This window comes from Quercus suber, unplaced genomic scaffold (assembly GCF_002906115.3).
Source record: "Quercus suber isolate HL8 unplaced genomic scaffold, Cork oak 2.0 scaffold_890, whole genome shotgun sequence".
Classification (NCBI taxonomy): domain Eukaryota; kingdom Viridiplantae; phylum Streptophyta; class Magnoliopsida; order Fagales; family Fagaceae; genus Quercus; species Quercus suber.
The window spans coordinates 88,156-115,667 of record NW_027070316.1 but is presented as its reverse complement, the minus strand read 5'-3'; the positions used below and the strand labels follow the sequence as shown (position 1 = coordinate 115,667).

General features: G+C 35.5%; 2 protein-coding genes across 4 annotated transcripts; one reads left to right on the top strand and one right to left on the bottom strand.

Annotated features, from left to right (window-relative positions):
- Window positions 1-220: 220 nt before the first annotated feature.
- Window positions 221-16,099, bottom strand: LOC112000316 (zinc finger BED domain-containing protein RICESLEEPER 1). 3 transcript variants are annotated; one of them, XM_065768122.1, is made up of 4 exons: window positions 15,874-16,099; window positions 711-2,708; window positions 548-612; window positions 221-433 (listed from the first exon to the last, which is right to left on the bottom strand). In XM_065768122.1, the coding sequence occupies exons 1-3, from the start codon at window positions 16,082-16,084 to the stop codon at window positions 557-559; spliced, it is 2,265 nt and encodes a 754-aa protein (XP_065624194.1). In that variant the 5' UTR covers window positions 16,085-16,099; the 3' UTR covers window positions 221-433; window positions 548-556. The 3 variants fall into 3 exon arrangements, with proteins under 3 accessions (XP_065624194.1, XP_065624195.1, XP_023888185.2); XM_065768123.1 differs by adding an exon at window positions 6,575-6,655 and having other exon boundaries at window positions 221-612; window positions 15,874-15,987; XM_024032417.2 differs by having other exon boundaries at window positions 221-612.
- Window positions 16,100-16,183: 84 nt separating this feature from the next.
- LOC112000334 (NADH kinase) lies at window positions 16,184-25,825 on the top strand. Its single transcript, XM_024032444.2, is given in 8 exon segments — window positions 16,184-16,373; window positions 23,634-23,820; window positions 23,823-23,878; window positions 24,028-24,108; window positions 24,744-24,895; window positions 25,005-25,024; window positions 25,027-25,320; window positions 25,323-25,825. Coding segments are annotated over 8 exon segments (957 nt in total). The 5' UTR covers window positions 16,184-16,289; the 3' UTR covers window positions 25,406-25,825.
- Window positions 25,826-27,512: the final 1,687 nt, after the last annotated feature.

Sequence of the window (27,512 nt, the reverse complement as noted above, 5' to 3'; positions counted from 1 at the left end):
TTACTCTTCATTAAATTTAGTAGTAATAATAATAATAATAATAATAATAATAATAATAAAACGACCCTAAAAAAATTATCATGCGCAATGTGCGGGTCCGCGACTAGTTTCAATAAAAAGGGAGAGGATACACATCGTAAAAGCAAGAGCTCACCTGGAGAAATATATGGAAGGGGTGAAGAAGCTTTTCTTTGGAGAGAGAGAGAGAGGGTCCCTCTAATTTAAGCATAATTGTAAGGATCTAATTGCTCTCATAAAATGTACATTGCTTCTTAATAAACAACTAAAAGTACTCAGCAATTTATCTAATTGTGACATATGAACATTCAAAAGAAATATAGATTTGATTAACACCACATGAGCTTCTAGAATAAGGCCCGAGTGTAAACAAAACAATCAGTTGCTATCATATCAGCTGAACGGTTCCATTAACCTTGCATGACAATACCATCGAACCAAAAATAAGTTGATTGCACTTACATAGTTGACACCACAAAAGTAGATATTTTGGGGAGAATGCATGATTACAAAACCAACAGAAACATACCTAGACAAATTAACTTGGTTCAATGAGAAGCGGTAGGGGAGAAAGGCTTGAGGATGAATTGACATCTGATACAGGAGAATAGAAGATTAATAGAAATAAACTACCAATTAAAATGGATCAAAGTAAAATTCAAATATGCATAGTTAAAATTTGGTGCACATACCCCCTGGTTCCATCCGCAACCAATCTTGTGTGCATATCAAAGCCTGTCGAGTATTTGCATCCAACGAACTTCTACAATGATCAAGCACTCTACCTCCAATGTTAAATGCCGATTCAGGTGCCACAGTCGACATAGGAGTCCCAAGAACATCACGTGCCATCATGGACAGGATAGGGTACCTTGGCATATGAACTTTCCACCAATTCAATATGTTGAAATCACAATTACGAGGAAATACTGGTTCCTCTAAATATTTATCCAAGTCCGATATTGCATTTTGACTCTGAGAAGTCTCGTGAAGAAATTTGTCAAAACCCTTTAGTCTATCTCTAGTGTCATTACTAGTACTAGGTAAGCTGCTACCAGGCAAAGCTGAACCTTGATCAACCAATGTTGAGCAGATAGAGTATGCATTGAAAAGTTCCTTTATACCATCAGAAACTTCCTTGATACGATCCAAAGCAGTACTACCATAAATCTGAGAATAGTAATATTCAACTAACTTCATTTTGAATCGAGGATCTAAGATTGCTGCTACTGCCAAAGCCAAACTGCACTTGCTCCAATATTTATCAAACTTGGCCTTCATCTTCACTGCCATGGAACTAAGAAAATTATCTGGGCTCTTGCACCATTCTATCAATTGGATGTGAACATCACATACCTCAGGAAAATACATATTCGCGGTTGGGAATTTGTTGCCAGAAAATACATTAGTGATTTCAAGAAAAAGTTTTAAGTAACCAGTAACAGAACTAGCCCATTCCCACTCTCTATCAGTTAGAGCTGAAATGTAGTCAGGATCGTGCTCTTGCAAGAGAGAAAATGCACCCCTGTATTCTAAGGCTGTTTCAAGCATGAGATATGTTGAGTTCCATCGAATTGGACAATCGAAAAGCAAGTTTTTCTCACTGTTGATTCCAACTTCTTGTGAAATCTCATTAAACTTTCCTTGTGTTACCTGTGAACTTTTAACATATTTGACACTTGCTCTAATCTTTTGGGTCACCTCTCGCAATGCTTCCATAGCATCTTGAACAATTGAGTTTAAAACATGTGCAGCAGATCGCACATCATACAACTGACCGGTACTCAAAAGAGGCCTTTTATGAGAGATTTGTTCTTTAATTCTTATGACGATGTCATCATCCGTGGAACAATTATCAAATGTCAAGGAAAACAACTTACGGTCAACATCCCAGTCCATCAGGCACTTATTAATCACTTCAGAAAGCATGTCTTCAGTATGAGAAGAATCAAGTGTGACAAAACTCAGAATCTTTTTCTGCAGTTTCCAATCCTCATCAATATAATGTGCTGTCAAACACAAGTACTCATCATTTTCTGGTGAAGACCACATTTCAACGGAAAGGTTAATTCTGCCATGCAATTTATTTATAGTCTCGTACACTTTCAGTTTCTCTTTCCCATAAATTTCCATACAAGCTTGCTCAACAGAACTATTTGGCACAACCTCAAACAACGGCTGAAGATTCTTGACAAATACTTTGAATCCAACATGGTCAACCATGGCCAATGGGTAACCATGTACTATAATCATGCGAGCAAGATCAATCCGACTCCTCTCTTGGTCAAACCTACCACTTCCAAGGTTAAAAATTTCATCCTTTTTCTGTTCCTGATCAAATTTCAAAATTGTTGGCTTAATATAGTCATCTTTTCTCTGTCCTTCATCAAAACTGATATTTGCAAGGCTCACAGTTGTATCTTTTTTCCTTCTCTTTGCTGCAAGTAGTTGAGACACATCAATTGTTGATGATCTTTTTAGACATCGCATCAAGTGGTTTCTTAGATGTGTCGTTCCACTATTACTTGATCCACTGAGTCTCTTGTTACAATGTATACAAACAGCATAACAAATGTCAGCCTTTCTGACCCTCTCAAAGTGATTCCAAACAACAGATGTCAACCTCTTTGGTTTCTTCACAGCTAAATCATTTGATATTTCCATCACATAGGTTTGAGTTTTACTGAAGTCTGCACAATGTAGTGGATACAAATAAGCAAATACTCCTAGCACATAAATCTTATAAACCTTGAATATTTTGTGATTCTTTTGAAAAACAATAAATTTCTTTAAAGATGAACCCATGATTAGAATGCTCTATTTCAAAGAGATGCAAGTGGTTGAACCACCCAAATTACAATAGAAAATCACTTCAGAATAAATTGCAGGACTAAGCAAAGCACATGAGTAAATTCTACCTAAATCCATCATTTTATAATCCAGCTGGAGAAACCGATGTACTGGATACTTGACAGGAGCAAACCAAAAATCAAACCGTCAATCAATTAATTCCTTAATAATCTTCACTGACAGTTTCACCAAAAATTAAATTTGACAATTGTCATTGACAATTTTGAAAACGTCCTCAATACCTTGTAGAGTAGAATCTTTTTAAATTCTCTCTCTCTCCCTATTCCATTCTTGTAGAGTAGAATCCTTTTAAATTTTTTTTCTCTCTCCCTTTTCAATTCTTGTTCTTCGATCCATTGAGAGAGCCACCCTTGGAGAGTAAACCACACCGATACACGACCCCACCCAGACACTTAGCCAAAACAGCAACTTCCAGCTTATCCAAAGTTTCTTTCATAGCTGATAAGTCTTCCAGCCCTGCTTCTATTGAATTAACCTTTTCACATAAATAGTTCAAAGTCTTCTTTGATTGTTCATAATCTTGAGAAAAAGACTTAAATTAGGACTCTAATTCTACGTTAGTCACCATTATCTCTTATGAAAAAATTTGTCTAGCAGTTGGCAGAACAAAATTTTAACAGTAAACTTTTTTTTTTCTTTTATCTCTTAGGGTTATGAGGTTGTGTTAAGAATAAAAAGGTGGTTTGATGAGTTATTTGAGAACTATTTGGTAGAAGTTAGTATGTGGAAATTTAGGGTTTTGATGGATAAAGAAATGGCTTGATTTGGGGTTGAAAAGAAGAAGAATTAGAGAAGCTTTTATGATGCTCAGAGGCTGTATGAACAGTATCCGTAAACAGTAGCTTAGAGAAAGAAAAGAAGAAGCAAAGCAGAGAACGAAATGAACACACAAAAGCCAACATGCCTCTATGCTTAAAACATTCAATAATTTTATTAATCAACTCTCCCTCCTCACATACTGCCCAGGTGTGGTTTTCCAAAGAAATGGAGGCAATGTATTTCTTTTTAAATCTCCATTGTATGCTTTCTGTCTTAGTTAACAGAAGTCAGTGTGGCTTTTTGGAGAGCACCAAAGGATTACATCAGGGTGATCTGTTGTTCCCTTTGCTTTTTGTAATAGTCATGAAGGCATTGAGTAGAATGGTGGATAAGGCGACAGGATGTCTTTTTGTCCAGATTTAAAGTTGACAATAGGAAGAACAATGACCTCATAATTTCTCACCTTCTATTTGCAGATGATACACTGATTTTCTGTGAAGCTGAATCAAGATAGAGTTGGCATCTGCAATTTCTGTTTAATTACCTATTAAAAAAATAAAAAATAAAAAATTCTGTTTACTTGGTTCAAGCTATTTTGGGTCTGAAAGTTTATGTGGGCAAATCAGGCCTGGCTCCTGTAGGGGATTTCAGATGTGACAAATTTGGCAGGATTGGTAAATATTTTGGGGGTGCAAAACGGCTTCTTTCAAAAGGTTTCTCTCCAAACTAATTTGGAGAAGAACCCTTAAAAACTCTTCCTACATCTTTTTATTGGATGTGAATTTTAAAAATCTAACTGTTAAATTACATGTTTTTATTATATTCTTTATGCTTGCAAAATTTTAAGAAGATCAAAGATTAATAACTATGTCATCAATGACATGTTTAAATTTCAAGTTTTTGTGATAAAATATTATGCATAAAAAATAAGTTCATTGATTGAATGATAAATAACATCCAATTTGATCGAAATTTGACATGCGTGTTAAAAACATAAAGAACATGCAATCCAACACACCATATTTTTAAAATTCACATCCAATAAAAAGATATAGAAGGAGTAAACCTTATCCCTAATGAAATATTTAGGCCTTGCTTTGGTGCCAAGTTCAAAGCAAGAACTATTTGGAATTTTGTTTTGGAAATGATGGAGAGGAGATTAGCAAGATGGAAATGGATGTATTTGTCAAAGGGAGGTAGACTTACCCTGCTCAAAAGTACTCTTACAATTTTACCAACATATTTTTGGTCTTTGTTTCCAATTCTTGCAGATGTATCCAATCAAATAGATTATAGCGAGATTTTCTTTGGAAAGGCTTGGGTGAGGAATCCAAATCCCACTTGGTGAATTGGGACAAAATTCATACTCCATACCAAATTGGGAAACTAGCAATTCAAAACCTCTATTTATTTAATAAAGCTTTATTAGGGAAACGGTTGTGACAGTATGGTGAGGAAAGGGGGCATTGTGGAGGTGGGTAGTAGATCAGAAGTATGAACCCATTGGGGGTGGTTGGTGCACGAAAGATGACAAAAGGCCGTGTGGGGTTAGTTTGTGGAAGTATATTCAAGAGGGGAGGACTAAATTTTCTCAATTCATTAAGTTTGAGGAAGGTGATGGTACAAGAACAAAGTTATGGCTTGATACCTGGTGTGGTGGTGAACCCCTTAGGGAGTCGTTCCATGAGTTATTTAGAATTGCTAGGATAAGGAAGCTCTGGTAGTGGATCATTTGAGATATCACAATGAGTCTGTCCATTAGGAATTCCATTGAAGTACAGGGTTTTGGAGATGATAAACTAAGTTGGAAACCATCTACTTAAAAAGGTTTTGAGGTTTGTTCCTATTATAGAGTTTTAGCCCATTGAGAAGATGTGACATTCCCTTGGAAAGGCATTCGAAAGCCTAATGTTTGGGGGAAAAAGTGGGCAAATAGAAAATGAGGAAGGAAAAGTGGGGGAGAAAACTTCCATTTTCCACTATTTGGTAAGTGGCAGAAAATGGTGGGTCTCGAGTGTTTTCCACCAAAAACCAATCTCGCCAATTTGGAGAGAAAATACGGAGGATATGGGGGCTTGAAAAGAAAATTACACAAATGCCCAATCTCTCCAAATCAACAACCCACACATGGCCACATTATGTTGCTTCTTTTCCTTCATCCTGCTTTCTTTTATATCTTTGTCTTTTCTTCTTATTTTCTATATAATTATTTAAAAAAATGATTTATTGATAGGGGCATAAAAGTACAATTATACTATCTTTTCCATTCTCTCATTTTTCTTCTCAATCAAACAAAAGAATTTTATATTAGTTTTCCATCTTTCCACTTTTTCATCCTCCCAACCAAATATACATGGTGGAAAAATAAAATCTTTTTCTATACTCTCACTCTTCAGTCCTCCCCACATTTCCATCCTCCAAACCAAACAAGACCTAAAGTCCCAACAAGGACAGCATTCTTTCTTTGGGCTGCCTCATTGTGAAAAATAAATATAGCAAATAATTTGAGGAAGTGCAACATTGTCCTCATGAGCTGGTGTTCATTGTGGAAGAGGGCTGGAGAGAGTGGATCATCTGTTGCTTCATTTCCCTATTGCTAAGGAGATACGGAATATGGTTTTTGCTCTTTTTATGGTTAAGTGGGTGATGCTAATGAGGGTGGTGGATTTACTAGCAACTTGGCAAGGTTATTTTGAATGGAGAGAGCGGTCAGCACCAGATTTGAAATTGCATTTTACAAAAACTTTGTTCCAGTGGTCATCAGCTCCAGGGAAGTTTTCTTTCTCAAACTTTTTGGAGTTCCTAGATCATTGTACTTTTAAAATTTAGCTATTCTTACATCTAGTATGCCTCCTGTGTACGAGTTTCTAATAAAACTATTTTTTAATATATAAGTAAGAATAATTTTATTGAAAACAGTGGTTACCTTAAGGCCACTGTTTATGGTCTCAGGATTACCACGGGCCACCTTCATGAGCCACTAGAATTCACCGTCAATGGCCAGCAGCTGCCATGGCAATGATGAACCACCATTAATTACAGATACACTTCCTACTATGTGCGTTTGTTACAGCCTAATTAATAAATTAAGCCAATATATTTTCTTTAGGCACAGCCTTTTACAGTCTCACTTCTTTTTAGGTACAGCTTTTAGTCAACCCTAGCTTATTTTTATCTCACCAAAATAAGCTATACCAAACACACATTAATTTTACTGTTAGTGACAAACTATCAGCAATGAAGCATAGCAATTCTTTTAAATTGAATTCAATCCAGGATGGAATAAGTTGTTTTATATCTAATCCAATCTGCTATACCAACCAATACCAAACACACCCAGAAGCCCCTACAAGTCACCTTTCTACATGAGAACAAAAACTTCTTGACTCTAAGGTTGCCTATAAAAAATGAAACAAAAACTCCATTGGCTCAAAAACCTAACGGTGCATGATGTAATGTAGTCTCTAATAATGAAAATATTCCCACCGCCGCAGCCAGCTAAATGACAAGCATGTCCCATATTATCACTTCAGCCATTGTTGCCAAAGGAGTTATGCAGGAATAACATGAGTTTCACATGACAAGTCCTCAACAATTTTTATATTTCCAACAGTTCTCTCACCTAAAAAGTTGCAAATGCCATACCAAAGAAAAACTTTCGTAATCTCTCCACATTTTGGGAGTACCAGGCATTAACAAAAATTTCAATCCTCCTACACCTTTTCTTTCTATTAATAGGCAAGTACAACTCATGCAAGCATGCACATATATTGGATTCAACCTTTGATCTCACCCTCTACTTATTATTTACAGTGGGAGGAGATGCCATATGGTTTAAAAATTATAGATGCAAAAAATCCAATCCCACTACAAGTTATAATATCTTAATATAAGCATTAATATCTCTATTATTATTAATGATTTCTGTTTATCCCTTCCCTACTGACTAGTATGAGAATACATTATAACAATTAAAGCACTCTACATCAAAGCTAGCCAAGAGATTAAAAATAAAAAATAAAAACTTTTGGCAATCATATTATGTTCTAATCTTCCTGAATGTTACTATTTTCAGAAAACAGATAGTCTATGCAACCAAATACACCAATAATCACCTTGATGGATTACTTCATGTTAGTATACCCCCTATGACTGGCTGTGTTTAGTGTACAGTTCACACAATACTTGAAGAGTCAGAAAATGAAATAAGGATCATGGAAGAAATAAAAGACACTATTTACATTTCATATATCAATTCATCACAAGCCAATGCATATTTGGCTTTTGCATTTATGAGGCAGGCATAAGAAGATCATTCTAGGTTATTATCAGTTACCATAATAACAGTAAGCATACAAGTCTTAAACGAGCAGAATTTTGACAAAGAGGTTGGATGCACAGTCATAGACCTTCACTATTGGCCTATAGCTATGCTTAAGTTGTTTATATCCAAAAAGATGCCAAAAGATCTTGAGCGCACAATAAATAACTTCCCATGTTCCCCCACAACTTGTTTACACAGTCAAAACATACAAGCACACAAGCAGTCATTCCTTTCTCACCACTGTCAATCAATAAGGTCAATAATGCATACGATAAGATAACTTCACGCCACACATGATATGCATGCACTATGGTCACAAGAACCAATCATCCACAATAGGCCCATCCCTCACTAATTAAACACCAACATAGTAAGCATGAACATAATAATATCAATGAAAAGGCAACAGAGGAAATAATCCTGCTTGAGCACAAAGTTAAAAATGAGGCAACTAAGAAATACATATCATAACATGTATGTAAAACAATCACAATGTAAGAATGTGCTCTAGAACACAAGCCAGTGAGCTATGGCTCAAATGGCACTTCCCCTTCCCACAAGGGTAGATGGAGGAGGACAAGGTTGTAAATTCAAAACCTATTGAGTGCATGTGTAACTTACCAATAAAAAAAACACTCTAGAACACTATTCTTTTTTTTCTTTTTTTTTTCTTTTTTTATTATAAGTAAAAAAGCCTTATTAGAAATAGGAATTACATGGTCCTTTATACACAAGTAATGTACTCAGGTACCTACACAAGCACTCTAGAACACTATTCTAAAGGAAGCCAAATTTTAACAGGCAAAAACATTGTTAGTTTAGTTGCTCATGGACATATAATAAAAGCAATAAAATAAAAAATAAAAAAATTTATCAATGTCAAGGAAAAAAATTAAAACAAATAGGTCACAAGAAACCAATGATCTCTAGCTCAAATAGCACATCCTCCCTTCATATGAATGGTGAAGGGTAAGGTCATGAGTTCGAAACCCACCATATGCAACATGTGTTTGTATCTTACCAAAAAAAAAAAAGCAAATTACAGCAATCTCCCTTGAGATTTATCAAAACAACCCCCCCCCCCAATTTTTTACCAAAGATACTCCCCTTGAGGTTTCTACAATGTAACAAATAAGTCCACTCTTGACTTTTCAAATGAAATTTTATTAAAATAAAATAAAATAAAAACCTAGACTATGGACGAAATGACACTCCCCTCCCTTGAGGTTTGTATAAATGACACTCCCCCTCAAGGTTTGTTTTTTTTTTTTTTTAATAAGTAACGAAAATATTTATAAAAAAAATAAAACTAGTTACAACAGGGTGTACTTAAGGATAAATACAAACAACTCTCAAACTAAAATACTCAACCAAATCTAAAAGAGTAAAAACAAGGAGAAGGGTGAAAATCTACATTCCAATCTAACAAGGTATGGAGGAAGAAGGCTTCAACATTGAGGATAGACCATTCACAACCCTCAAAACTTCTAGCATTCAGCTCTCGCCAAAGGCACCATTACTACGCAATGTGCACAGCCTTCCAAAAGGCTATATTTCTATGCCTTCCAAACGATCCTTGCCAAGCTGTGAACAAATAAATAAATCTCTTTGGCATAACCCATTGGAGCCCAAATAAACAGAACAACATTGTCCACAGCTCATAAACTTATAGGCAATTGTTTTCATACTTAGCCTCAATAACCCTCGTCCAAAGATGTACCCTCTCAATCCCATATCTCCACAACCGTTTCTCTAATAAAGCTTGATTGAATATTCTCAAGTTTCTTATACCCAATTCCCATGCCGAACCGGCCCCTCGAGATTATACAAACGAGTAGAAATATTTTGATAAAAAAGGAATATTTTGTTAGAAGTAAATATGTGAGAGAGCATGGACTTATCTGTTGCATTATAGAAATGTGAGGACTGTCATTTATACAAACTTGAGGCACATCAAACCAACAAAAGCAATTTTTAAAAAATTAATTTATCCATAACAATTTATACCATTGTGGAAATTCATCATAACAAAATATATGAACCCTAAATGAGACTAATTTAGTGATGTAGTAAATAGAATCAAACAAAGAATGATCCATTTATGGTATTAAATATCTTGATCAGTTATGAATATCTTGATCACTTGTTGAATCAACCGAAAGATGGGTTGTACCGTGCCCAGGAGTCAAAACAAGCCCACCTTTAGTATTGGACCACTGAGACTCTTCTTGCCCAGAAAAAACCACAGGTCCATCTTCATTATTGGACCCTCCACTATCTTCAGATTGATAGTGAGTTTCCCATCCTCAGGTTTAAAAATTCTTAAAGCCAAATTTCAATATTCAACTTAAAAAATAAATGCACATGTGAGTCTACCACTTATAACAGAAAAATTAACGGTAAAATAGCCATGAATCACATTTCAACCCAATTGACTACCAAATTTTTCAAAATTCCTTGAATTCCTTTGGTTCCCATAATTAAGCATGTTTTGCCCATTCTGGCCACCACTGGCTGCCAAACCAACACTGCCAGCATTTTCTAGAGTCATCCCGACCAACAGCCTTAGTTCTTCACAGGATAAGAAATTGCCTAACTCTTTCTGAAACGAAGACCAGCTAGAATGGTTAGAGCTTTCTAGTATCACACAACCTCAACAAGCTCGACCGTAATAAACCACTAATAACCACAAAGAGGCCAGCCTTATTCGATCTACCACAAAATTCCAACAACTTATTATTTTCCTGGAGTCGCTTACAAAGGAATCATTCCCCAGAACCCAATCACGTATATCGGCAAAACAAGAAAGAATCCATTCCATGCCTTTACATCCTACCCAAATAGAACTCATGACATTACCCTCATGAGAAAATGAATCAGACTGCCCACCATCAAAAGAAAGAGAGAAAATTTTTGCATTAATATGAAAAGATCCCTTGCTGCTTCCATGATCAAACAAAGATGTCGGTGGATAAAGTATGAGGATGATTTGGTGGAAATATTTGGTGGGGATAGAGGAGCAGCAGATAAGAATGTAGGTTTAGGCACTAAAGGAGGGCTAGGCAGTGAAGGTGATTGTGAAGGAAAATTAGGCAGAGAAGAGAAGGGTTAGACAACTGAGGTGGTGGGAGTGGGATAGGCAATGTTGAAGTAGAGGAATAAAAATGGGGGCATGGGAGAAAACCAAAAGGTGGTGGAAACTGTGGTGGGAACAAGAAATAAAAAGGAGAGGGTGAAGGAATATGTGAAGGTGGTAGGAGGAAAAAGAGATGGAGGTGGTGTTGGCTGGGGGTGAGCATGGAGGTGGGGTGGATGAGGCAGCACAAGAAGTCATCTAGTCATCAATAGTCACCATTGGATTTAAAAAAATAATAATTGTATTCTAAAACATCATTTAATAGCCACGGAGTCACTTTAGTATCCATTATTGCTCTTAAATTGATATATGTTTAACAATATATATATATATATATGTATGTATGTATGTATATGTATATGTATTTATGAAAAATAAATGCTTAACAACATATAAAAATAAATTTTTTTTTTTTTTTTTTTTGGATAAGTAACAAAAATATATATATCAGAAAAAAGGAGTCACCCAAGTATACAGGAAATATACCGGGGTGAAATAATCAATTACAAAAATTGCATAAATCTAATAAATCAACAATAGAAAAGGACAGATTCCTCAAGGCAGTCAGCTAGTCCAATAAATGTTTGGAAAAAGAATAATTTGAGATCAGGCATAAAATGCTCAATATCTTCAAAACTTCTGCTATTTCTTTCCCTCCAAAAGCACCACATCAAACAATGTGGGATAATCATCCAAATGTGACCATTTCGATGACAACCAAATTGATTTGCCAGCAAGCTAGAAGTCACCCAAAAATAAATAAAAAATACATTTAATAATTAATTAATATACGTATCCCCACCATGTCGTAACCTATTTTTTCAAAAATTGCCGTATTGTCATGTCGTACTTGTACCTGTGTCCATGCTTCCTAGAATCCCTCTCTCACTGTTACTTCCTTAATGGAATATTCCATTTTTAGGAAAAGATTCCTATTCATTTATACAAACCTCAAGAGGGAAGTATCATTCCATCCATAGTTTGGGTGGGAATTTTTTTTTTTTTTTAAATGAAATATTTCAGTAGGAAAATCAGCTATGGCCTTCTTTGTCACATTTATACATACCTCAATAGAGTTATGTCATTTTGTCCAATATTTTCTTTTGGTTGGGTGTCATTTTGTAAAACCTCAAGTGAGCTTGATAGAAGTTACCCAACTTTTTTTTTATGTATAATCCATGATATAGACCAAGGTCAACTACCCTAAACCCATGATAAATGCCTAAACTTGATGAAATTTGCATCAAGCAACAAGCAAAAAAACTCAAGAATATTAGAACTTCAAAACAATTTTTTTTTTTTTTTTTCAATCCATGTAATGTAGGTAGAAGTACCAAAAATACAGATGTCAAGAAGACACAAGAAAGATACATGCAGGAATTCAAATTAGTTGAAAGGGAACTGATCAAGCCAAACCTAATTAGTTACCATTATGGCTTAATTGAGCTATGTTGCATTGGAGCTCGATTAGACCTACAAGCTACATAATGGGACGTAGATCTCTCCTGTCATTTAAATTCTTCCAATCCTTTTCTAAGACTAAGACACATTTTAATCACATGTATGTAAGTTTGAAAAATCCCTTAATGCTACCTTCATTGCTTTAATTCCTAAAAAGAATGAAGCCTCTAATATTAGAGATTTCTGGCCTATTAGCTTGGTGGGGAGTGTGCATAAAATCTTGGCTAAGGTTTTAGCAAATCGTTTGAGAGTGGTTTTAGATCAGTTGATCTCTGAGACTCAGAATAGCTTTGTGGGTGGGAGGCAAATCCTTGACTCGATTCTTATTGCGAATGAGTGTGTGGATAGCAGAGGGAAGAGTAGGGTTCTTGGAGTTATTTGTAAACTTGATATTGAGAAGGCCTACGATCATGTGAATTGGGAGGCTTTACTGGATTTGTTGAATAGAATGAGTTTTGGAGTGAAGTGGTGTAAGTGGATCCGTACTTGTATATCCACGTTCAATTCTATGTTTTGATTAATGGGTCTCCAGTTGATATTTTTGGTAATTCAAGGGGTTTAAGACAAGGGGATCTGCTATCTCCTATGCTGTTTTTGATTTTGATGGACGTGCTCAGTAGGATGCTGAGAAGAGTGGAGGGAGCTAGCTTGATCCGTGGTTTTAAAGTTGAGGGTAGGAAGGGTGGTGGGAAAGTGTTTCACATCTATTGTTTGCAGATGATACCATCCTATTTTGTGATGCAAATGTGAGGCAAATTCTTCATATTCGGTTGTTGTTACTCAGTTTTCAGGCGGTAACAGGTTTGAAGGTTAATGTGCACAAGAGTGAAATGGTTCCAATAGGGGAGGTTGATGATGTGCATGCCTTGGCTGAAATTTTGGGCTGTAGAGTTGGAACTTTGCCTATGTCTTATCTTGGTATGCCGTTGGGGGCTTCGCACAACTTCCCTTCAATTTGAAATCCCATTTTGGAAAAAATTGAGCGGAAATTAGCTGGGTGGAAGAAGTTGTATTTGTCTAAAGGGCGTTGATTGATGTTACTCAAGAGTACGTTATCTAGTCTTCCTACCTATTTTTTATCTCTATTCACCATTCCTACTTATGTGGCTAATAAAATTGAAAAGTTGCAAAGAGATTTTCTATGGGGTGATAGCAAGACTCATCTGATACGATGGGATAAAGTTCATGCGCCTATAGCTAGCGGTGGCTTGGAGATAAGAAAACTTACTACTTTCAATAAGGCTTCATTGGGAAATGGTTGTGGTGGTTTGGGAAGGAAGAGGATCGGTTATGGAGGAGGGTGGTAGCTTCAAATATGGGGAAGAATTGGGAGGGGGGGGGGGGGGGGGGGGGAAGGGATGGAACTCAAAGCTAGGTAGGGGAGTTCATGGGTGTGGCTTATGGAGAGATATTCGTATGGGATGGGAGGATTTTAGCAAAAATTGTCAGTTTGTTGTTGGTTTGGGGAATAAAGTGAGATTTTGGCAAGATGGGTAGTATAGGGATCAACTTTTCTAATTGGCTTTCGCAAGGCTATATGGTATTGCCATTGATAAGGAGGCATCTGTAGAAGCTTTTTTGTCAAGGCAGGGGGCGGAAGATAGAAGAATTTGGGATGTTCGTTTTATTCGAGAACTTAATGATTGGGAGATGGATGAAGGGCTGCATTTTCTTCGTATATTGGGAGCTAATACTCCTCCACTAGATGTTGGAGACCAGATGAGATGGAAGTTGAAATCTAATGGGGAGTTTGACATCTGATCATATTATACAAATTGCGGGATTCTCCCTCAATTTTCTTTCCTTGGAAAGGTATATGGAGAGTAAAGGCACCTAGACGGGTTTCTTTTTTTGTTTGATGTGTAGCTTGGAATAAGATCCTAACTGGTGATAACTTGAGATTGAGCGGATTGGATTTTGTAGATTGGGGCATTATGTGCCGACATTGTGGAGAGATGGTAGATCACTTACTTCTTCATTGTTAGATGGCTCATCAGTTGTGGAGCTTTGCCTTAATAACTTCTGGTTTGTCTTGGGTTATACCTAGATCGATCTCAGATTTGCTTTTTGGCTGGTGAAATTGGTTGGGAAAGCATTTGTCTTAGATATGGAACTTAGTTCCGTTGTTTATCCTATGGTGTATTTGGAAGGAACGAAATCGGTGGACTTTTAAGGATTTGGATAATTTTGGTGATCAGATGCTTGCTTCTTTTAGTGAGACTCTTTTTGATTGGTCTCGGGCATGGGGACTCACGACTAGTGATTTTCTCCCTTCTTTTCTTAGTTCTCTTTCTCTTTTGTAATTATATGTTGTATGGTTTTCTTTTTTGTTTTCTCTCTGTTTTGTTCTTCTTATATTTTCTAGGTTTGCTCTATGTTTTTCATGCATAGAGTAGCTATTCGTATATCTAACATTCTTACTTATCAAAAAAAAAAAAAAAAAGAGCATGAATTTAGATCATAACACGTAGAGCTAGGTAGACACAACACCCCCTTTCCAAAAAATAAACAGAGAGAGAGAGAGAGCCTACACTCCACCGGTGTGATTTCACATAAATCACAAATGAAAAAAGTGTCCCAATTAACCCTAACCCAATATGCATGCTTTCAAGTGATTTTATAATGACATAACAGGTCAATGAGCTCTAGCTCAAAAGGCAACCTAGGACAATGAGTGTAACTTGCCAAATAAAAAAAATGTGTATAAATATACACACACACAGGGGATCAGAACTTCAACAAGATTCTCCAGATTCATAAACCACGAACAAATTCGGATTGTGAACAAAAAAAAAAAAAAAAGAAAAAAACATATTTAAGAAAGAGAGGAGAAGAAGAAAGACAGAAATTCATATTATCAAAACACGGTAGTAATTTTTCACCAAAAAAAGAAAAAAAATAACGATTCTAATTTCAAATCCAAGCTTCCTAATAACCATGCGTGTTGAACCTCTCATAATTCGGATCAAAACCTCAAAAAAAATTATGCTTACCTAAGTTGCTAACCTTAAAAAACAAATTATCCTCCAATTTTCATAAACAAAATCCAAAACTCAGATAAAAGCATTCACAAAACAAAACACAAAGGACCACAATCTTAGCTCCTAATTTCTCTACAGTCATAAATTCAGCATGTAAATCAAAATAATAATTTAAAAAAAAAAAAAAAAAGTGGGTCTACCAAACAAGCATCCAATTAACAAAATTCAATTAATATGAGAACTCAATAAAGAAAGAAAAAAAAAATTAATGGAGGTAAATGATAAAAATAAATAAATAAATAAAAAGGAAAATTGGGTCTTACAGAGGTAGAGGTAGTAGCAGAAGCTGTGTCCTGTAACCTGTGTGCAGAGTTTGGGGGAAGAGTCCGAAGGGAGGTCCGGGTTGGAATGTGAGACAACCTCAAAAGAGACATAACCCGATCTCTGAATATGGGTTGGACCCAGATTGGTTTTGGTTGGATGGGTCAACGCCTTATTTGGATAGGATTTGAGTCCGACTTGGGTTAGTTTCATGGGTTTTTTGTCTTTTTGATTTAAAAAAAAAAAAGACTCAGTGTTAACGCGTGGCTTCTTATAACTCGGTGGGTCGCACACAGATAGGACTCAATATTATACTAAAATAAAATAATCAAACAAAAAAAAGAAAGGGCAAAGCTCAAAAAAAGGGATAGTATTAGTATTTGTATGTATTGGAAGCAACTCTCACCATTTGATTGTGATGCCGAAGAAGCGACTGTTGTTGCTGTTGAAACCCTTCGACTTGCGCCAAACAAACGCTCATTCTCAGATCACCAACCCTCAGGTCATTCCTTTTTATTCACTTCAGTCTTTGTCTGATGCTTTGTTCATTTTCTTTTTCCAACTATTGCTTCGGCATTTGCCTTAGTACTCAAGTTGTTTGATAAATTGTCAAACTTGCTATTTTTACTTCACTGCTAAATCTCCATGCCTCGTTTAGTTTCTAAGAGCATTCTATTCAAAACCAACTGTTTTTTGCCTTTGATGCTGGGTAAGAACAAAATTATTTTATTAAAGGGTCAAGTTGTTTGGTAAAATTGGTTGATTAGGATTATTTTTTTTTAGTTTTATTATTGGTAATTTTTGCTGTTGGACTAATTTTTTTGGGCTGGTGTATATATATATATATGGTCGTTAAAATGAGGAAAACTCTAGAACTACAAACTTTTTTATAAATTACTGATGTGATAAGTGGTTCTTGGTAAGTAAAAAATAATGCAAGTAGTGGACCCAAATATGAACCAATAAAAAATTTCTAACTTAATAGTTTATAAAAATGTTGTAGAAAAATTTATGACTATAACAATACTCATAAAAGAATTAATGATATTGTTAAGGGGTGAAAATGTATTTTTATAAAACAAAATTGCTAAATAGGTAATAAGACTTTTATTAAAATAACTAAACATTGTGTTCATGATGAGGAACACTCTAAAGAAGAAACAAATACAAAAAGTTCAAGAACTAAAGCTAATAGATTGTAAGTGTTTAGAAATTGAAATACATTGCATAAAACCCAAATACGAGTCCACTGAAACAAAGTACTGAAGAGATGAGATTTTAAGAGGTCTAAGGGTCTCTCATTGTCTTCAAAGGTACAGTATTACATTCCTTCCAAACTAACCACGTTAAACATGCAAGGACCATATTCCATATTGTTGACAGAAGCTTTTCAAACCAATTTCTCCTAGAAAAAAGAAGAGAACTAAACGTTTTCAACATTACCCACTGAATCCCAAACACCTCAAAAACTCCACTCCATAAAGTGTGAGAAAACTTACAATAGAGTAGAAGATAATCCACAGATTCTCCATCACTACGACAGAAGCAACACTTATTAACCAGGGACTGAGCTCATTTTTTCCAAGCAAAAGAAGGGAACTAAATATTTTCGGCATTACCCAATGAATCTCAAATGCCTCAAAAAATTCACTCCATAAAGTGTGAGAGAACTTACAATAGTGTAGAAGATGATTCACAGATACCCCATCACTATGACACAAGCAACACTTATTAACCAAGGACTAACCTCATTTCTCCAAGAAAAAGAAGAGAACTAACCATTTTTGACATCACCCACTGAATCCCAAACACCTCAAAAACTTCAGTCCATAAAGCATGAGAAAACTTATAGTGGAGTGGAAGATGATCCATAGATTCCCCATCACAACAACACAAGCAACACCTATTAACCAGAGACTGACCTCATTTAACTAGATTATCAATAGTGAGTATCCTACCACTAGCTGCTATCCATAAAAATAAAATAAATAAATAAATAAATAAAAAATAACACCCATTTAGGCACCTTTACACACCAAATACACTTCCAAGGAAACACATTAGTGAGAGGATCAGACAACAACTTATAGTAAGCCTCTTCTCCATTTTTTCGACAATTGGATTCCATATCGATGAATTCTTACAATGAGCCCCCAGTGGCATAACTAAATAAGTTATAGGCAGGCTACCCACTCTACGTCAAAGTACACAAGCCAAGGCATTAAGATCCCCTACCTGACCTACTGGAACAATCTCACTTTTGCCAACATAAACTTTCAAGTCATCGGCGTGTGGTGCAAAAATAACACACACAAAAAAGCAGTCAACCTAACCAGTGAACAGCCAAGAAGGTCAATCAACCAAAAGCATTGTTTACACAAAAACATGATCTCAAGCGTTTAGAGTTTAGAGTTCAGATAAAGACACGGTCAAAGATGATGTTTAGAGTTTTAGATACAGGCGGATGCAGGAGGTTGATGATAGGAGGATTAGGTGAAAGAGACATACACATAATTATGAAGATAGAAAAAGAAAAAGTAGAGAGTGGAGGAGACGGAGAAGACAAATTTTAGAATATGAAAGATGATCTCATAATAATAATCGAAATCTAACTTATCAATAAATAATAATAATAATCGCTGACTAAGTTCATAGCATTTTTTTTTGGAACCCCCTCCCCAAACAAAAGAAAATTCCTCTCAATATATTGGCTATCAAATTACACCATAGACTTGTGTCTCTTTAGGAAATATCCATGGAGCTTGAGAGATTGTTTCCTTAAAGACTATCTGCAGGCTGCAGCTCTCTGTTTTGGCCACTATTACTTGTAAAGTTTGCAAGGCAGGAATATCTGACATACCTAGGGCCACATGGCCATTCTTTCTTCTAAACCATATATATATATATATGCACCTAATGGGTTTTAAACTCACAAGCCACAACCTCACAATCCACCCATTTTTACAGAAGAAGGAAGTGCCATTTGAGCTACAACTCATTGGCAACAAACTACTGTAATTGTGATAAAAACCTTTGTATTTTTTCAATACTGTTAGTAATGATTTAATGATTAAATTTACTACTTAAATTGTTGGTACTAGTGGTAGCTTATCATGCTATCATAGCAAGTTTTCTTTAGTTCGAACATTATCTCCACTCTACCTCTTGTTTAAAAAGTTAAAAATTTCACATTTTGCACCCCACTTATTAAAGGAGAGTCTAGGGCCACACATGAAAGTGGGTGTTAGAATAATAAAGATTAACTTCACACTTTCCTAACATATTAAGCTTTTGTTACTAGTGGTAGTTTATCAGTGATAGAACTTGTAGCAAAAGCATTAGGACCTATATGGGGTTCAATTTCAAAGGTGTCTCAGATGGGTTCTTTCAGCATTTGGACAGCAATGTCTTGAAAGATTTCAACGAAAGATAATCTTTGTAATCTTTGTAAGGGAATATATTATATCTTAGTTTGTTGCTGTGGAAAATATTTTTGTCAAGAAATGACTTTGTCACAACCCTAGGAAACACTAGTCACATTTGCGAAAAAGTATTTTGTATCAAATGATACCACGTCATCCATATCAAAATCCAATAAACGAGAAACGTGTGCAAAAATAACTATTCACTAACACGTCATTCAATTGTTAGTGAGTTAGTTATTTTTTGCTGACATGTCTGATACTTATTGGATTCTGATACCGCTGACATGATATAATTTGATACCAAATACCTTCTCCACATCTGCACTATGCTCTAAAAGAACTAGTCAAGTTACAAGGCTCCTTTTAATTGCTTGTATAACCCAATTCAACCTAATATGCATCCGATGTGAGATTCAACATACACTCATGCAACACATACACTTACATAATCTAATCCAATTCAAACAATATGGAATATCACAATCTCTCACATTTAAATCCCGGATGTCCTTGTTAGGACCTGCCCTCCAGCTACATAGTGTTACCATTTTTCTCGACCCGAGAAAGTGCTAGCTACATCTACAGTATGCTCCAAAAGGACTTGGGAATCTACAATTAGGGCTCCTAATTATCACTTTATTTTTTTTATAATTAATAAATTTTTTATTGATGTGAAAAAAATTCCATAAGTATACGAGATGAATAGCACATTAAGTTCCAAGATTACAATGATCTATAAAATCTAATAAGTTATCAAAAGGATATGCTCCTGTCGCCAACATCAACTCCAATGGTGTTCTACAACTCCAGTTCTAAGATAGACCGATCACACTCAAAATTTCCATCATTTCTTTCTCACCATATGCACTACATCAAGCAATGAGGGATAGCCTTCGAAATTGTGTTGTTTCTACATCTTCCAACTTGGCCTTTCCAACAAGCTAGAAAATCTGCAAAATCCTTAGGCATCACTGAATGAACTCTAAAAATAGCCCAAAAACCATATCCCATAGTTCTCTAACAAAAGAACAAGCTTAAGCAAATGAGGCCCGTCTTTCTTACATGTACAACAAAAACTCACCAAATAATATTTCTCCTCCTCTAATTATGCTCTCTTAAAATTCTCCCCAAAGATGCAGCCCAAACAAAGAAGGCAAAGAAACCTTGGTTTTCCAAATGCTCTTCCATGGAAACTTTACAGGTCCACCAGGGGCTAGAGCTCTATAGTAAGAGCTCACCTCAAAACATTTCTTACTAGCTAGCGTCCAACAGATTTTATCCTCCCCTTGACTTCGCATTGAAACCTGGTAGAGCAATTCCAAAAAGGTTGAGAGAATCCTGCACCACTTTAATAAAATTCAAAGCCCAATAAACTGAGTCATTATGAAATTCCATGTAATCTATGACTAAGACCTTCCTTATTTCGTGCTATCTAGAATAACTCAGGAAAAGATTCTCTTGAAGGCATATCACCACACCACACTTCTTCATCCCCTTATTATATATTTCCACATGCTCACCCCATAAGGCCCATTCACTGCATCAGTACAACAACCTCCCCGCACAGAACCATAGTAATTCTTGATCAAAGTAATTCTGCCTCATAATCACTATGTAGCCTAGTTGACCTACTAATCACCACATGTGAGTCTTAGCACATACCCAGTTGCCCACACACTTCACACTCATCCAATCTATCAAAACAATCTGGGTATCACAAGACTTGTTTTCTTTAGTTTGGTTACAACCTCGAAATGATCTCGAAATCATTTTCCATAATTTGGCTTGCATGGAAAATCATTAATATTTCCTGTAGGCATGGTGGTAGTGGAGATGTGGGGGGGGGGGGGNGGGGGGGGGGGGGGTGGGGGGGGGGGGGGGGGGGTTTGGCGCCGTGAAGCCGGTGTGAGAATGTGGCCAATGGTGGTTTGGTGGTGGTAATGTTGAAGTTAGTGTGGTAGCAGTGGTGGTGGCGCAAAGGAATGGAGGGTGAGAGCATAAGGGAATGGCCGAAAGTGGCTTCTCTAAAGCAAACAACATTCTCTGCCTCTTTTGGTTATTTTCTGTTAACTTCAGGAAATATTTTCCATAGCAACAAACACCAGAAAACGAAGAAAACATTTTGCTAGAAAATTTTATCATTGAAATAAACAATAGCATAATTATTGATATTCATTGTTCGGTGCCAAGATAGGTTTGGTCATTTGTGTTCTCATTATTTGGTGCCACATGGGTAATGCCATAAAAAGTGACTCAGCAATTCGTTTGTTGACAAGGGAAGTTTGGTCAGCATAAATGTAAAAATATCTGGAAAGTTAAGTCATGTGGACAATTTGGAGAGTAAAAGTATGATTTCGATGATGTTGAGTATCCTTGGCATGAAATTTAGTCTCCCTTTTTGAGTTCTTTAGATCTTGTTTTAGACAGTGTACAGTCCATGTCTTTCCTTAATTTTTTAAATCTTTTAAATTTGAGAATGTAATTCTTTCAGAGAAGCTCTGATATACTCTCCGTGTATATGAGTTTTACTTCTTTATTTGAAAATTTGTTTTACTGACCTAGTAAAAAATAGGACCTAATGTTACTTATCAAAAAAAGAAATAAAAATTATAAAAAATAAAATAAAATAAATAAAACCCATTTTGATCTAGTTTTCTGTCTCTAGATCAGAATTGTGTATTATTTGTTTGAAAACTGATTCCTAAAAGCCATTTGTTAGAACTGTGTGCCTGCTAGTTGAGTGAAACTTAGACTCAGGATTTGCTTGCAACACCTAACGGATAGGTTCTAACAACTCAATTAAACTCTTTGCTTCCAATAATTTAGTGCTCTAAATTTAAGACAGTAATATCCCATCTTTCTGATAATTTTGTATTTCTCTGCTTCTCCTAGAGGTATGTCAAATATTTTGAGCATGTCTTAACACACTTCAATGGAGAAATTCAGCCTGGACGTAGGTACACTTTTGATTTCTCTGTCACGCTTTGATATTTTACCCTCAAAGAGTTACTGAAATAAAAAATTGTACAGGTGCATGCTTAGAGGATTTCGGCTACACAGGTGTCCTTTTTGGATTAGGCCATCCATTACCGTCTCTAATCATAATGGTATGCTTTCCAGCTGTTTCTCATCATATTCATCCTTACGTAATTAATGTTGAGATGTCTCATTTATCCTGTATCATGGTGTACAAGAACCTCTATCTTGTATGTATATAAGTTTGTTACTTTATACCTTCGTCATTTCTTAAACGAGTTCAATCATTTTTTTTTGATAAGTAAAAATTTTATTGATCTCAAAAAATGGAGCACCCTAGTACACAGGGAGTGTACAAGGGATCAAACAATCAAGAACAAAAATTACAAGAATCTAAGAAATCAAGAAAGGATGAAAAGGATTGGTTCTGCAATGCAGCCAACCAATCCATTAAAGTGCTAAAGAAAAATAGCTTCAAGTCTGATGTGGATCTCTCCTTATCTTCAAAGCACTGACTATTTCTCTCCCTCCAAAGGCACCACAATAAGCAATGGGGAACCATAAGCCATATAGACCCATTTCGATGACGGCCAAAACTGCCTTGCCAACATGCTAGAAGCCCCACTACAGACTGCGGCATAACCCAGCTCACTCCAAACAACCCGAACACCATAGCCCACATATCCATTGCAACCGGACAATGAAGAAAAAGATGATCAACCGATTCCCCATTACACTTGCACATGTAGCACCAGTCTAATATCCAAACCTTCCTTCTTCGTAAATTGTCAATCGTTAAGCATTTCCCTAAAGCAGCAGTCCAAACAAAGAAAGCTACTCGAGAAGGTATCTTCTGCTTCCAAATGCTTTTCCAAGGAAAACAATAGTCATTAGAGCCCATTAAGAGATTGTAATAATCCCTAACCGTGAAGCCTTCTCTCTAACAGATTTCCAGCACATCTTACCATGCTAATCGGCCTCTGGAACAATAGTCCTTTAATGTCAAAATTAAATTTTTAAATTATGGAAAATGTGATATGAGGATGACCATTTCCAAACTTTCTACAGTTTAAAGTTTTGACATATATTGGCTTGCACACCAGCTTCTTTTTTTTTTTTTTTTTCTTTGTTGTGGAGGGTGCATTTTCAGTGCGTCAAGAATGTATATTCAAATCAAGTTTCAATACTTGCTTGATACCCATTCTCTTGATTGAGAAACTTGTGGTTAGGAGATTAATGTTATGCTTGATTTTTGTGAACTTTCTGGTTTAGCTATGTTCTCTTTTGTCTCACCTTATACTTTAGTGTTTTTGTCAATTTCTTTCGGCATTGTGATTTAGTTACTTTTGAAGACATTGCAGATGTTACATCACTTGGAGAACAGGCGTAAGGAGCACATGAATACCATAAAATTTTGTCAGAATATTCTGCAACAAAAGCCAGTTGATTGGGAACCCATATTACGTAACAATCTATCACAGCCTATCTGTAACGTGGACCTGGTTATTACAGTTGGTGGTGATGGCACTCTTTTGCAGGCCAGCCATTTCATGATGATTCAGTTCCAGTTGTCGGAGTGAATTCTGATCCCACACAAATTGAAGAGGTTAGTTTGATTCTGCTTAAGCTACCTTCATATCAAGCATGTGTTTCCATGGGTTCTTTTTGTCATTCTCAAATAAACAGATAACAGTTTCCAGGGCAGAGATCTATCCCTATGAGGAAATTTTATTTGACATATTTTCTTCGGTATAGGTAGAACAGTTTAGCAACGAGTTTGATGCTAATAGAAGCACAGGCCATCTTTGTGCAGCAACAGTCAACAACTTTCAACAGGTAAGACAAGCTCACTGCTTTGACAAAATATAATTGGTATTTCACCTCCCTTGTTTTAGAGTGTATTGGAAGCAGCTTTTAAGGGAATAATGAAGCTTCAATACAAACTTTAATGTATGTTCAAATTTTTAGTTTAATTTGCTTCAAAGGAGGTTAGTGTTCAACTGCAATGGCATGCGGTATGGTGTTTAAGGCATCCACAGAGATAGGTATGTCTGGTGTTCAAGTCATATATTCCTGAACAAAGATGAACACTAAGGCACTGTAAAAATAATAATTTTTTTTTTTTTTAACTTGCTCACTAGGTCTTGAACTCACAACCTCACCTTGCACATTGCTCTTATAGGAGGAGGAGGTCTCATGCGTATATGCCACTTCCATAGATAAGACACTTACATAAATATGCTTCATTAGTTAGAATCAACATTTCTACCTTTTTCCGTTAATACTTAAAAGCATCTTATACCTATGATTTGAATATCTGGAGTTATCAATATATTCATGGCAGAATTGGACCTCAGATTGTAGATTCTGATTTTGAAAATTCTGCATTGTTTTCAGCATAAAGCACAAATATCTTTTGATAACAGGAAAATTTCTGGTTATGTTATATACATGTTAGTACTTTCTTTCAGGTGCTTGATGACATCCTTGAGGGTCGTAAGGTTCCTTCCAAATTATCGAGGATATCAGTACATGTAAAGTCACACCTGCTGTCAACATATGCTCTTAATGATATCTTAATTGCACATCCATGTCCAGCAACACTCTCTCGGTTCTCATTCAAGTAAGGGTACCATTGTTTTGGGGGGTGGTTTGGGGCGGGGCACAGGAAAAAAAAAACACTTTTTTTCCTCTCTCTCTCCAAAATAATTAAAAGAAATGTCTATCTGCAGAATTAAGAGGGAGAACCAGCCATTTTCCCTATGGTAAACTGTCGATCAAGTGGTCTCAGAGTTTCAACAGCTTCTGGTTCAACTGCTGCAATGCTCTCAGCTGGTGGATTTCCGATGCCCATTTTATCTCAGGATCTCCAGTATATGGTAAGAGAACCAATTTTTCCTGGAGCAGCCTCTAGTTTGGTGCATGGATTAGTCAAATCTGATCAGTATATTGAGACCACATGGTTCTCTAAAGAGGGTATGATATACATTGATGGTTCTCATGTTTGCTATTCTGTCCAAAATGGGGATACCATTGAAATATCTTCTAAACCCCAATTCTGCAAGTATTTTTGCCTCACCAATTATTATCACAGAACTATACACAGAAACATGAGTTGCATGTGCAAGACTAAAACATGGGTTGGAGACCTAAGCTACAAGTACTTAGCACTACAAGATCCTGGATTGCTAAGAGAACCTGTTTTAATCCCATAGATCTGGCTTTTCTTCACATTATTGGAGCCATTGCACGGTATATAGTCCCGACTCTGTTAATATTCCTCTAGTGGACAATATTGGGCCAATTTTAGTTCCCTCTTGAGATGGAAAGATGCTTTGGCTAGGCAGTGGGCACCCCCTTCAACGTGAGGCTGCTTTTTGGAAGCATTGAAATCTGGACTTTGAGTTATTTTTCTGTAAATTAGGGCTGATCTCTGTGGCATGGTCTGGACCTTGGAGCCTTGCCACATCTACCATGTCCGACATGAAAATTTATTCAGTTTGCTCTTACTCTAGTAAATTTAAAATAAGATAAAATAAAAATCTTTTTTTTTTTTCTTAGTGTTAAATGGATTTGATTATTGATGTTGAGTTTTTATATTCATAATGAAATTGTCTCCTTTAATTGATGAATGTGCCATCCAGGAAAAAAAAAAATTCCCAGTAAATCTGTAGGGTTGATGAACCATGAAATGTTGCATTCAGTCCAATACAATTACTTGGAATTTTTGAAGAAACCAAATAATGTATAAAGACAAATCAAATAGTACAACCAAACTTTCATGAGTTTTAAACTTCAATCTATTAAATGCTATAAAACCAAAGATTGTGTTTGCAGCTAGTTGGTTTGTACAGTTTTTGAGTCTTTGTAAGGTATCCTATTCATTAATGTGATGGGATTGCATGCATGGTTGTCAAAATCGCGATTTAGATCGTAGATCGTGGGATCGCATAATTTTACGATTCCACCTTACCAAAATGTTTAGGATCGCACTAGGATCGTAAAAATAGTGTTTCATATGTAGAATCATGTAGGATCCTACCGATTTTACCAAAAACATAAATTTTTGGTTTTTTTTTTTTTTTTTTTTTATGGGATAAATTTTTTGTTTTAATAAAGTTGTAAGGGTTTTATTTTTTCATGATGTGATGGTATGACTTTTTATTTTCTTTTCTTTTTATAAAATTATATTAACCTAAGCAAATGTTTTCTAGTTTCTAGTTTACTTGTAATCAAAATGAAGAAATGCTTCATGTCTAAGTAAAGAATTTCATGTTGGCTTTGCTGCCTTTTAAGCTATAATGTTGTTAAATTTGTTTGATCAATACACAAATTTGTGTTCTAATATTACTAGAATATTATATATATATATATATATATATATATATATATTATCAGTTATGCTTGTATTTGTATATTGATTTTTTTGAACACGCTTTTTAATTGTTGCTAAGTGGCATAACTTGAATAGTTGAGTGTAAAATTGTATCTTGATGTCTTTTGCAGCTCTAGTATACAAATATATAATGTTTACATAGATGATGAAATGGATGATGATGATTAGGAATTTAGGATAATGGTTATATAAACTTTAGAATGGGAATAATTAAATGTTCACTTCACTTTAATATTCATCTTATTTTTGGATTTCATATTGTAGTTAGCTAGTTTCCATTGCTAACTTATTTTGCATTTTAAACTTGGAACTTAAAACTTGGAAAATATTTTCTCTATGTCTTGATAAATATTTGGTATTTGGTTGCTAATTAAACATTTATTAAACTTTTTAGATACATTGGGTCAAAACTTAAATATATTTATTTCATTAGTATAGATTTAGCGATGTATGACATGCAAATTACATCATATGATGCAAATCTTAGTTTTTTTATAGATGAATCTATAATTTATGTGATTATTCAACATACAAAATTACTATCAATGTGTTTTTTGCTTTAAATCTGAAAATATGTAAGATCTTACGATTCACGATCCGATTTTACGATCTACGATTTCACTTACTTTTAATGATCCTACGTAGAATCTTGATTTTGACAACCATAGTTGCATGAGAAATATGCAATTGAACAAATATACTACTGAAGAAATTCCTACCCTAACAATATGATGCTGGGATTAAAACAAAAATTAGGAAAACAATAAAGAAAGAAAAGGGGGCCCATGTTCTAGCTCAAATAGCAAGAGGGTATTGTTTCGCTGTAAGAACTACATATTTCGGA

Coding starts and splice junctions, on each gene's coding strand:
- LOC112000316 (XM_024032417.2), bottom strand. CDS start 16,084: ATGAAACTAACCCAAGTCGGACTCAAATCCTATCCAAATAAGGCGTTG. Junction 2,709..15,873: donor CTGCTACTACCTCTACCTCT/GTAAGACCCAAT, acceptor TACATTGTGCAG/ACTTCAGTAAAACTCAAACC. Junction 613..710: donor GTTGCGGATGGAACCAGGGG/GTATGTGCACCA, acceptor CTCCTGTATCAG/ATGTCAATTCATCCTCAAGC.